General features: G+C 38.3%; 1 protein-coding gene across 3 annotated transcripts; it reads right to left on the reverse strand.

Annotated features, from left to right (window-relative positions):
* Positions 1-1,494: 1,494 nt before the first annotated feature.
* LOC136833277 (glutathione S-transferase 3, mitochondrial-like) lies at positions 1,495-11,442 on the reverse strand. 3 transcript variants are annotated; one of them, XM_067095204.1, is made up of 5 exons: positions 11,120-11,442; positions 7,128-7,225; positions 6,565-6,662; positions 5,821-5,951; positions 1,495-3,880 (listed from the first exon to the last, which is right to left on the reverse strand). In XM_067095204.1, the coding sequence occupies exons 2-5, from the start codon at positions 7,215-7,217 to the stop codon at positions 3,780-3,782; spliced, it is 420 nt and encodes a 139-aa protein (XP_066951305.1). In that variant the 5' UTR covers positions 7,218-7,225; positions 11,120-11,442; the 3' UTR covers positions 1,495-3,779. The 3 variants fall into 3 exon arrangements, with proteins under 3 accessions (XP_066951305.1, XP_066951307.1, XP_066951306.1); XM_067095206.1 differs by having other exon boundaries at positions 11,054-11,128; XM_067095205.1 differs by having other exon boundaries at positions 10,944-11,128.
* Between the last annotated feature and the right edge of the window lie 1,551 nt (positions 11,443-12,993).

Genomic DNA, 12,993 nt, shown 5'->3' on the forward strand with positions numbered 1-12,993 from the left:
TCAAACCAACTTTCAAAGCTCTTTCAAGTCTTACTCAGACAGGTAACAAGTCATCTTTATCAAGACAAAGAAATCATTTTTCCTCAAGTGACAGACTGTAACAAGGTTCAGGGCTATGAGTGGAGAGTAATGGCCCAAGAGTACCATCCCTGTTGCAAGGCCCTCTAACAAGTGCATATTTACCACTTAATGAAAACTGACACCTAGACGAATAACGTGGTACTGTACACCCAAGAGCTAGTGCCTACCTGTTGAAAGCCTTTAAATTCCCCAGATTGCAGTCATTCAGGGGCATTCATAATAACATAATAAATTCCTAGTAGTTTCACTTCTACTGGCAGTTCACACTTGAGCATTGATTTTATCCATTGGGAACCCCTTAGAACGCTAGCTTGGAGTTTCCAAGTTTGCTATAGTAACAAGTTCCTTCACTGAATATCTCCTAAAACCTTATCCCAAACAGTGGTTCTGACCTCACAACTGAGATTTTTTCTCTGATAGTGTTCCCACTCCTTTAGTTTAGACGCTCAGTTTTCACTCTCCAGACAGGTGGTCGGTAACTTTCTTGATCTCTTGACTGTAAAGATAGCTTTCGTGGGCTAAACTTTTTTGAAAGAGGGACGCTGGCTCACTGCTTGGTTGACATTTACTAGTGTTCAATAAATAATACATTCCAAAGAAAAATGATAACAAATGCAATACAATGCTTCCACTACGATCGCTCAACGTTAATTGAAACAATGCACTGGTACCCAAGCCAAGCTATACTTGACAACCAAAGTGATGTTCCATGCAGGTTTTTCCCAGCATGTCACCCATCTGAAGTACTGTGAATATCTTAGTATTTGCAACATAAAAACATTTCTTTCCAAAATGAAACAAACTTAAGAGACTTACAGCAAGCCTCACACTACAGAAACTGTAAATCCAGTTTTTGTGATGAAAAAACAAAACTGGCTAGGAGCAGATGACGCTGACCTTACATAGAACAAAGAATGCGACAGAGCCCTGTCTGACTGTTATGGTGGTTACTTTGGATCTATGGTGTCATTTTTCTCAGGCTACAGAGTGGGTGTCCAGCCATACGCTGCCCGTGAGAAGGCTCACAGACATTACAAAATCACCACACTGGGAATTGTATACCTCTGTTAAACTCAGGTGATTTCATATTTTCTGAAAGACTCTAAAATAAATCTTTTTGAATTTTTTTCTACAGATTTCCTTCAAGATCAAATCTGAAATGTTCTTTTATATGAGTTGAGGTAATGTTATCAGGTTTCAGCTGTACAGGTTGATAACAAGTAATGTCATGGTATTACATTGTGTAAATAATGCTTATGAAATTAAAACAGAAAAAATACAAAATATTTTTTACTTACTACATTATACCTGAAACTAAGCTCTCCCAAACTACACAAAATCCACAGACATTAAAACTACCTGTAGTCAGACAATACTTAATGCTACGATGTTAAGGTTAATACAAAGGCTCAGTGAGTTTCAATCTTTATTTCGCTCTACTAAGGAGTAAAAGAATATTATGCTATTATAGTCCCATAACAAAAATACAGAGAACTACAAATATACAGTAAATGCCAAGTTTATATAAACTTTCCATTACTACTTAACATCAAACCTTAAAACAAAATTCATTCAAGATCCTTTACAACCAATCAATCACAAACACAATTCACCACATACCAGAACTGAATATAGAATTTAGGCCAAAGGCCAAGTGCTGGGACCTAGGATGTCATTCAGCGTTGAAACGGAAACTGACACAAAAAAGGTTTGAAAGGTGTAACAGGAGGAAAACCTTGCAGTTGCACTATGAAACAATTATTAGAAGAGGGTGGAAAGTAAGATGGAAGTAAGAGAACATGAACGGAGGTGCAGTAAAATGAATGAAAGGGGTTGCAGCTAAGGGCTGTAGGAATGCTGCAAAGAACCTTAAGTAATGCCTACAGTGCACGCATGAGGTGCACCGACAGCGCTAACTGCCTACGAGGATTCACCATTTAATAAGGCTATGTTTGATTCTAGATAGTAAAAGCTCATTCAGTCTGGCTCTCTTAACCTGACACTTGAAATGGCACATTAATGTGAGGGCTGTCTAAGTAAATAATGTGATCTGGATTACTACACTTAATAGGAACACCAGGTCACATTTTTATAACAACCAATGACTCGGCAAAAGGTTTTGTTCTAGAACTGGGTGTAAAGTGACCAAGGACAAAAACGTGATGTAAAAGGTATAAAAATCAATGTAGGTGGGGCTGAAGGATGCTGCAACAAACCTCAAGTACTGTCTATAAAAGGCATGATGTAGTTGGTTACTTCCAAAAGGAAAGAACCATTGGAAAGTACACCAAGTGTCTACATGAGTGAAAGTGAGAGAGAGAACACAGTTTCCATGGCAAGCACAACTATGCAACACAGGCACAAAAGCTGTGATGCTGACAAATTTCTCACAAATTGGTGGACCATTCATAACATGGAAAGACTGCATAGGTGGCTATTCTGTAAGGAATAAAAGATAGGTTGCAGTGGTTTATGCTGATTACAGCACACACATTTCTGGATAATAGTCCAATCATTATGTAGCCAAAATTTCAGTAAAATAATCCCCAGAAACATTTGACAGCCCATTTCAACGTTGGCTTCCCACCTGCGAGATGAAATCTAGAATAGAAAATAAAGTTGTCACAGCCTGTTTCAGAAAAAGAATGACTACATGAAAACTGTTCTAAGTCATTCTTCCAATCTAGAGTGTAAAGCTGGGTGCATATACACATCAAATTATCCAGGAAGGCAGTTGTAGTGCTCATCCATCTTAGAGTTTTACTCATGAAATAGAACTTGAACCTAAAGGTTCAATATTGCCATGATGAAAGAATTAGTGTTTTATCAGTACAAGTATGACAGTCACACATTTCCCTGGAAAATCTATCAGTTCAATGCTCAAATCATAAATTCACATCATACCAAAACTACAATTACATTCTTACAATCTAATCCCAAAATATTATTCATCACCTATTTGGGTTACAGAGTAATTTGTTCAAATTAAATGAAATTCATTCTGAATACAACTACATTCAAACTAATACTGTATTATTTAAGATACAATCATACAATGAAAAACCATCAGCTTTAAGACTGTAATACATAACTATAAACTATGTTGTAATACATAACTATAAACTAAGTGATACACAATCTGTTATAATAATTCAACTAATGATGCCTTTATGCGACCTTGGTATAATTTTGTACTATACATACAAAGCAAAGTAACATATGCTATGCTTTCTAAATCCCTTTACTTTTACTGTGCGATAAAATACTAATACAGAAAGTCACCTCTTATCTGGCCATGAATTTTTGGTAAAGGCTTCATACTGATACTTGAAGAGTACTGTACAAGAGAAAAAAGGGTGCATTAAGTGATGTTATCAAAAGGGGTCTGACACAGATGACCATATTCAATTTGTGCGCAGAAAATGGACTGGTTGACTGTGACTCATCATGATGCTGTGATAAGGATGTACAGATGCAAAAATTAACTGAAATTCCAATGAGAAGCTAATTATGAATCACCAGACTTTCTTGTTCCCTGAATAAATACTCATGCGCTCGTGTTGTCCTATCTAAGAGCTTCTCCACTAATTTTCCTTCAGTGTGGAAATGAATCTTACAAAGGGAAAAATCGTGGTTCACTCTTGCACTGGGCTCTTAATCAGAAACATGATTCTGATACTTACAAAGAGGGAAAGCAATTAGAACCAGCCAAGCATGCCAGTGGCAAACCGGACAGTGGTGTACAGCATGGTAAAGAGGCCAATGTAACCAAATGCGCCTCGCATCCGTTTCTTGGGATCTGGGAAAGAGAAAAGAAGTAGGTGATTAGGTAATGGTACTTTTCTCTTGCATACTGAGTGATAACTAGTTTTCTGGGTAACACCAGGCATAATGCAGTGTGTAACGAGAACATGCATAGCCTGCAAACTTCCCAACAAGGTTGAATACAAGGTCCCTTTTCCTCCAAAGTTACAATCATATCCCTCCCTATGTCTAATTCCTCTTTCCCACCCAGATGACTTCTGTTAAAATATTCTTCAAAATTCACAGAATGTTTTGTGTAATCCTGCTAACAAATGCACAAACAAACAAGTAAAAACCTTCTTGGAAGTAATTACAAACAAGCCTAATTTCTTGAAGTGTTGATAAGTTATGCAAAAAAAAAAAAAAAGTTTCACCTGCTCTGGATACTAATGCTAGCATCACTAACTATCTGGAAAACCCTTAGATAGTATATACTTCTGCCACTTAAGAAACTAATGAATAAATTTATTAAACTAATGAATAAATTTATTAAAAAAAATACCTAGAACTGAATCCAAATCAAGGTCAACTTCAGAATGCTAGCAAACCCTTGAGACATGGCCCAGACTAAAACAAAATTTCCAAGTAAATCCATCTCCAGGTTTTAAGACATTTTGTGAACAGACCTAGAGACATAATTAAAAAAAAATGACAAATCCCATTCATGAAATTCAAGTCTTCAGAAAACTGCAGTTTGCTACCAACTTTAAATGCCAATTAACTCAAAATACTGCATGCAGTTTATCTCTACTGCACTAAATACTGTACTTCTACAGGCATGTAGACTTAGGGCAGAGTGGTTACAGCCTGATGATGAGTTTGTCCATTACCATAATCTTTTCCTGTGCATATGATTATGATTATGATTATATTATTCAGCTAAAGAAAGATCTTGACTAAGACTACGAGTATAACAAATGTCCTGTTAGCAGAGAAAGCAGAGACTTAAGATTGATGCTGAAGGCCTGTACTACTCTATGCAACCGAAACACAGAAAATAGTGATGATTTTGAAGAGGTTTGACTGGGATCAACAGCCAGAGCTCACAACATACAGTCCTAAAAGTTTTCCATAAGACACTCCTGTCCCTTGCAAAACAACCTTCTACAGAATGCATGCACAGACATGAGTACGCTTTGTAGCTACCCTTTTGTCACAGGTCTTACGTTCCATGAACCTTTTCCTGTAGTAAAAAGAAGCCAAATTATCAACAAAACTGTCATATGCCAGGGAACTAACACACACCAGAGAACGACCCACAAAGTAAACAAAGTATGGGGTTAACAAAATAAAAATCAGGCTGCAAATGAGGACCCTCAATTTTCACTTGATTACTAAAATTGACAAAAAGGGAGGAAGAGTACAGAAAATGAAAACCTAAAGTATTTAACAATACAAAGACCTGATGAAGCAAGTCAGCTGGTAACTAGACCCAAAAGAGGTTACATCATCTGTAGCATAATGCTGGTCTATTCCAGACCTGATCGGAACCAGAAAAAGAAGAAGGAAGGGGAAAGCAATGTAAGCTTTAGCCCACAACAAATACTAAACCTTACTCATGGGAGATTGAAAATTACAAGACTCATGGAAGATGGGAATGCTAGAGAATTCCACAGTCAGAATTTAAAACAATAGAAAGAGTTAATAAACCACACATTTCAGAGATTATTGTCCTCAAGAAAGTAAACATGAGCAGTGGGGGCTTTAAGGATGTTAGGAGACATTTTCCTGTACAGCTCATTGAAACCCTGGCTTAAGTCTTGCCTATATTACTGACAGACTATGTAACCGGTAAAAGAAAACACTTGTTGGTGGAGATCGGGGAAGATCTTGAGAAGAGTTATAGGATCATAACACTGAGAACATCTGTAGAGGCACATAGATCATAAAACATTTATTTCCTGTCAATATAAACATTAATACACAAAGTCTAACCTCCACTGTAGTAGCCAAGTGCATAAGCAATGCGTCCAGCACACCAAACTGCACCTCCAAGGGCAGTGACCTCTGGATTGTAGAGACCACCAAGAAGGAGTAATGCCAGGAACTGTGGGTAATTTTCTAGCCTGTGATAAGAGAAATGTGTCAGTAACTCTAAAATGACAAATACTGTAACATAATTCATACACTGTAAAGTAGTTTTAAAAGTTTGATTCAAATACAGTATAGCAGTGTTTTCAAGTCTGAACTGTCCCACTTGACTTTTTAAGAAAACAAGAACTCCGTAACTTATCCGGCCATCGCGAAAGGAACGAATACTTTGCTTGTACAAATACTTTAATCAACCGTCAAAATCTCCACTCTCAATTTTTTATTTCACATATTATAGTGCCTTAAAATTTAGCAACTGGAAATGTTTTAGCTTCTGATAAACATTCTATGATACATTTGTGCCTAACTTGATATTTACTGTTTGAAGTAAAGACTAAATGGATCTGCCATCCTTGAGAAGTAAAGAAAAATGTAAGAAAAATTTACAGATTCTGTCTTTGGACTCAAGTTCCTACTTATAAATTATGGCTTGACTTTCCAGCAGTTATATTCTCAGCAAAGTGCAAAACTGAATGCCATAAATGACTAACAAAGTAATTATATACACAGTATACCTTACTCACAATATCAACAACAAAATGCAATGAACTCTCTTCCCCTAAGCTCAACAACTGCAGCAATACTTACGTATTTTGGTGGGCTCTTTGGTAGCAGTTAAAAAGATCATTAGTTGTGCTGTACATAGTTGGGTAGAAAATCTTATGCTGTTTGCGAGCACCGCCGACCTGAAAAAGAAAATAAACATCAACCTAGCTGAACTTATATCATAATGAGGTACTGAGTTACGTAGCTGCGTAGCAACTTAATGCTTCTTCTCCCTAGCGCCAAGCTCAACACACAATCATTTCTACAAACTTTATGTCAAGGAAATGCTTCAAGATCAAACAAAAGTTACTTATACTTAGGAAAACCTCGCAGTTACTTATACAGTACTTAGGAAAACCTCGCAGTTACTTATACTTGGGAAAACCTCGCAGTTGCATTATGAAACGACTGTTAGGAGAGGGTGAAAAGTAAGATGGAAGAAAAAGAATATGAACAGAGGAGCGGTAAAGGGAATGGAAGGGGTCACAGCTAGGGGCCAAAGGGATGCTGCAATGAATCTCAAGTAATGTCTACTGGGCAATACGTGAGGGGCATGGACAGCACTACCCCTTATGGGGGGCTTGTGTATACAACATCTGACTTACCTTCATGGACTTCCACATAAGCATAAACATTGAGCCAACGCCCACTAGCACACAGTACCCATACCCAGCAGGGATTTCTACAGCGACCATGATGAAAACTGAAATATAAATGTCAAACCTCAATTACAAAGATTCTGAAAATTCAGATCAAAATAAACAGAACAAACCAGTTGATGTAAGCACATAGAAATATTAATACAGTATATAATGTGCCATACCAATAAAATAAAGTATCAAATGGATACTGTACTATTCTTTCACATGCTGAGAAAGTCAGTTAAAAAAAATTCCATGTTTCTGGTCATACAGGTGAAATCCGTAACATTCGCCTACACCGAGGAAAAATATATTTTCATCTGTAAACACAAAAACAGCTAGAACTCCACTACAATTTCTATCATTTAACGAAAAACCTCATCACATTTGAAATAAAGAGTCCTAAAACTTTAACCATAATAGGACAAGCACAACTTCTTTGTCTTTTAACGTGCTTTTTCCCATTTTTTGTATGGGGTAAGCGCGATGCATTCTTTTGAAGGACTTTGATTTGGCTCTGGGTTAGACCGTAGTCTCGATCGGCTGCCCTGCCTGACATTGTTTAGACCCCAGTAGCTCATGTACATGTATTGTACCAAACCAGCTCTCTTTCTCCCAGCAGCAAGGAGAGTTGAGCGGTTAGGTCGACAGTTCGAGACATGTGAGGTGTCTGTTATGTTTTTAGAAGATGTTGGAGTGGCTTTGTTTGTGTGTGTATTAGTCTGTAACACCCATTTGCTTTTAGCAAACCTATCCGTTGATAACATACATAATCCCAGGGTGTCTACACGGATAGCAAAGTGTCCGCCTCCCTGACTGGTCGGCTGCGGATTTGAACCCCCGCCACAGACCTCTATGAAGTCCGAAGCTGCTGCTCTACTGACCTGGCCATCGAGGCTCTATAATAGGGCAAGCACAATCTGTTATGAATTTGCTTACCATACAGTTTTAGATAGGTTGATTAGATTTATATAAAATAAAGAACTAATCCAGATGTATTAAGAATCAATGAATATGCATGTATTAAAGGAATTACATATACTAAGCTTAATATACTGTACATCAAAGCTTCCTTATTATGGTTCTTGCGCAATCGCTTTAGATGAGCCGTATGCAACCATTTCATGATTTAATGGTGACCAATACCTAGGGGACCCAATGGGATAAAGGTTAGGGTAATGGCTCCTTCCACACTGAAAAGGTCCCTTCAGCCCTAACTACATTACTCTCTGCCTTGTACTTTTCGCCTGTTCTCTTTGGGTTAAGTCAACCTAGCTTTAGCAGCTCAGATTTAAATAAGTTGAGGCTTTCAGCTCTTAAGTCATTTTTTCAATGATGATTGTCATGAGTTAATGTGAAAATTATAAATTCTAATGAGTTAAGGTATGACACATGAACTTCTTGCCAACGCTGAATTAGGGGGGTCCAAGCGGTCGACTGGCAACAATTGCACCTAGGCACCAAAGGGATGCTGGAAAGAAGTGTGCACCATGTGAGGTGCGCCAATGTCACTAGCCCCCCTATGGGTCCAGTCACCAAATAGCATAGAATAAAAGTTGTCCAACATGTCTCAAAACCTACAAAAATAAATTTACCTGGTTGGTTAGTCAACGTTGGCATTCTCATTTTTTTTTTTTATGTGATGAAAGATTTTCAAGATAAGGCTATCACTGTATTTTTTGCAATGTTTCTAGTTAGGGGGAGGTCCTGGTGGGCAAAATGGCAGCCCCACCCAGCCAGTTCAAGGCTTGGCACCCTAGTTTAAGGTTGGGTTAAGGAAAAGCTAGACTGGGATGGATGCATCCCTGATGAAATATGCCTTTGTGAGATATTTCATATTGACTGAGATGGAAGCCAAGGTTAGTGTACGTCGGTCTACGTCCACACCAATACAATAGGCTATTGGTTCACGAGCATTCGGGCTGAGGCCTAATAAAAAAAAAATAAACAATTACAATAATGTATGGGGGGTAGTAGGCAGAGTAGGGTGACGGGAAGGTGTTGGTAATTTTGTCTCCTAGCAAAAACTTCCAAATTATAAAAGTTCCTCTATGTACTCTAACCCACCAAGTGCTTGATGCTGTTTTGGGGGGGAAGCCCTCCCAGCCAGGTCAGGTCATGGCACCCTAATTCAGGTTAGGAAGGTATGTTCTACTTGAGGGGAAGTTAACTTCTGGTTCTGGCTAAGTCAGTGTTCCTTGGGGGTGGTTCCAGCCAGGTCAAGGGAATTCAGGACGATTAGGCCATATTATTTTCAGCCATGAACCTGTTAGGCCATCACAACTTTAGGCCATATGAAGTTTGGGCCGTAAGACATGCTGGAAGCACCTTGGGATGGTGTGTTTAGTACTAGCCCCTTGGGGATCGAAGTATTATATACAACCATTTCGGCAGTTTGCCAGTTTGGATGCTATGGCCTAAATGACTTACGGCCGAAACGACCAAGACCTGGCCAGGGCAAGGCAGCATACATCAGGTTAGGAAGGTAAGGTCTGGTTAGGTCAGGACACGGCATCCTAGGAAGGGTTAGGTTTAGCCCGTTGTCACTTGTCAAATTTCTCACACCTACCCTTGTCTCCCTACTCTACATCCGCTCCAAGGGGTCATGTATTTGGCGTTTCATTAATCTGAGTTACCATTACCTTAAACCATCCAGTCCAATCGATACATGTCAATGTAGTTAACCTCTGACGACCTGACCTAACTTATTTAAAGGCTTTTAATTACCCAATTAGACATAGTAACCTCTGACGACTTAAATTAACCTACTCAGAGGCTTTTAATTACCCTATAGGACACACAGTAGCCTCTGATGATGATCTGACCTAACCTAATTAAAGCCTCTTAATTACCCAATTAGACATAGTCACTTCTGACGACCCAACCTAACCTACTCAAACGCTTTTCATTACCCTATAGGACACGTAGTAGCCTTTGACAACCTGACCTAACCTACTCAAAGGCTTATTGTTACCCTGTGAGACACAAAGTACCCTAGCCTAATTAAACCATTATGTATTATTATTTATTACTTATAATGATATATTACAGCTTCATTTCTAAATAATTTCTGTTAATCTCACTTATGGGCATCAGGGATAAGTAATTAAACATGACTAACATCCTTAAATATATTATTATATGTGGATGAAATATAGGCCTAGTGACTACCCTAGGGTAGCCCTAGACCTATGTTAAACCACACCGGTGCATGACAGCCTAAGACAGCCTATAATACTTTAAAAGGTTAATTCAACCTCATCACTCAACAAAACATTAATCAAACATAACAAACATCCTTAAATATATGACACAGATGAAATACAGCGACTACCCTAGGGTAGCCCTAGACCTATGTTACGCCACACCAGTGCATGACGACCTAAGACATGTTAACACTTTATTAACATGTTAATTCAACCTCATCACGTAACAAAACATCAATTAAACATGACAAACATCCTTAAATATATGACGTAGGCAAAATATAGCGACTACCCTTGGGTAGCCCTAGACCTACGTTACGCCACATCGGTGCATGATGACCTTAGACAGCCTATAACACTTTGTTAACATGTTAATTCAACCTCATCACTCAATAAAACATTAATTAAACATGACAAACATCCTTAAATATATGACGTAGACAAAATATAGCGACTACCCTACGGTAGCCCTAGACCTATATTAAGCCACACCGGTGCACGACCTTAGACTATAACAATTTAACATGTTAACTCAACCTTAACAATTAATAAAACATTGATTAAACATGCTAACATCCTTAAATATATGACGTAGACGAAATATAGCGACTACCCCAGGGTAGCCCTAGACCTATGTTAAGCCACACCGGTGCAAGACGACCTAAGACAGCCTACATATAACACCTTATTAACATGTTAATTCAACTCGTCACTTAATTAACAAGAAAGTAAAGTGCCTGTTGTTCTCACCTGTGCGTTAATGACCGGCTCCTGTAGAAGCAAGACGTCTTATCAGGTACCGTCGAGGGTGCTACAGTCACTGTACCCTGTAACCTCAAGGACAACCTCCTTCCCCGGCCATGTTGATTAGCTCTTAGCAAGTGCTCTTTTTTTTTTTATTTACTTATTTTTAGCTTTGGTTAATCACCATGACGCTGCAACTTGGGTTTATCACTCTCACTCTCTCTCTCTCTCTCTCTCTCTCTCTGTTGGGGGCGGGGGGGATTTGTTGCTTATCTTAAAAGGGGGGGCGATTTAAGGTCTTATTTTATACGTTGCCATTACACGATATGAAACTGAAACATACAATTTTGAAAAGAGCTTTTCATTCTCGTTATTTTGAACCCCATAAACACTGTACACAAATGATAAGTAAAAAGTTAATCAAATTACGACTTGTAAGGTAAGACAATACCGGCTGACAACCCATCCCCCCGCCGCCCCCTCCATAGCTAATACGGCATAACTGTAACCAGTAAACACCCCTAAGTTGGTATTTTTAGGTTCTTTTAGTGCCCTGTCATTTCCTGGCCATTTTTGCATGGAAAACCCAAAATGATTTTTCATGCAAAAATGGCTGGCTGGAGTCGTATTGGCAACTTGTAAAATTTTTACCGGAACCAGATAAAACTTTTAATTACATCACTGTTGCATTCTCTCTCTCTCTCTCTCTCTCTCTCTCTCTCTCTCTCTCTCTCTCTCTCTCTCTCTCTCTCTCTCTCTCAACAAGTTTGATTGATTTGCTGCTGATAAGTTCTTTATTTTGAAAGGGGAGGGGCATGAGAAGAGATTCGAGGCATTTTGATTATTGTTACATCATATCTCTCTCTCTCTCTCTCTCTCTCTCTCTCTCTCTCTCTCTCTCTCTCTCTCTCTCTCTCTCTCTCTCTCTCTCGACTTTGAGCTGAGTTGTGTACCTTTCTTAAATGCCCTGAAACATTTTAAAAACTGAAACATTAGATTAAGGTTGGCCTCATGTCATCACCGACTTTTGTTCCTTTCGTAGAGACAAAAAATGGTCTGATTATTGTTGTCAGCTCAAGACGAAATCTTATCAGCCTCAGAGTTTTCATTGTTGAGGTGTCCTTGAAAAAACAAATTTAATATCTTTCTGATTCCTCAGCTTTACAATAAATCAGTCAGCGTTGTCTGACGTCTGATAAGAATGCAGATATACACACACACACACACAAACTTGTTCACATGGCACGTTTGGTAAATAATGTGTGCGCAAAATTGACAGTTCCAATCTGATGGTGCAATCACAGAGTAAATGAATATCCCCTTTTAGTATTTTCCCCTTCATTATTACGTTTTTCTGCCAGCTGCAAAACATTTTTACCTTGAGTGCGTGTTATCTTATTCTTAGCAGGTTTTTTTTTCTTTTATTGATTAAACAGTATCACAATAATCCTTACATTTCTATAATATGCACTATTTACAAAGTATTCACAAATTCATCAGTAAATGTGTTCATTTTACAGCATCTTGATAAGACGTATTTGGAAAATTTAAGTTTACATCTAATAATATTTATTCTACAATTTACATTTAAGTTACCATTGCCCAAACCGCATTTACGTATTCGATAACTAGCAAGGACATTGCGTTGCTTTGTTTTTCAGTTCTGAGATTTGAAAGTCTAACATTAAGGTTTTAATTGGCTGGTCACATTTAACAGCAACAATTTTCTTAGCAAGGAATTAAGATTTATGGGCAAGTTTCTCCGGTATATATAGCAGAGGTCTGAAATAAATTTTATGGCCAAATTATAGACCAGCAATGAATTCACAAGGAATACGACTGAAACCTGGAAGCTGGTCTGATAGGGGTCATGAACCAGG

Source organism: Macrobrachium rosenbergii, chromosome 51 (assembly GCF_040412425.1).
Source record: "Macrobrachium rosenbergii isolate ZJJX-2024 chromosome 51, ASM4041242v1, whole genome shotgun sequence".
Taxonomy (NCBI): Eukaryota; Metazoa; Arthropoda; class Malacostraca; order Decapoda; family Palaemonidae; genus Macrobrachium; species Macrobrachium rosenbergii.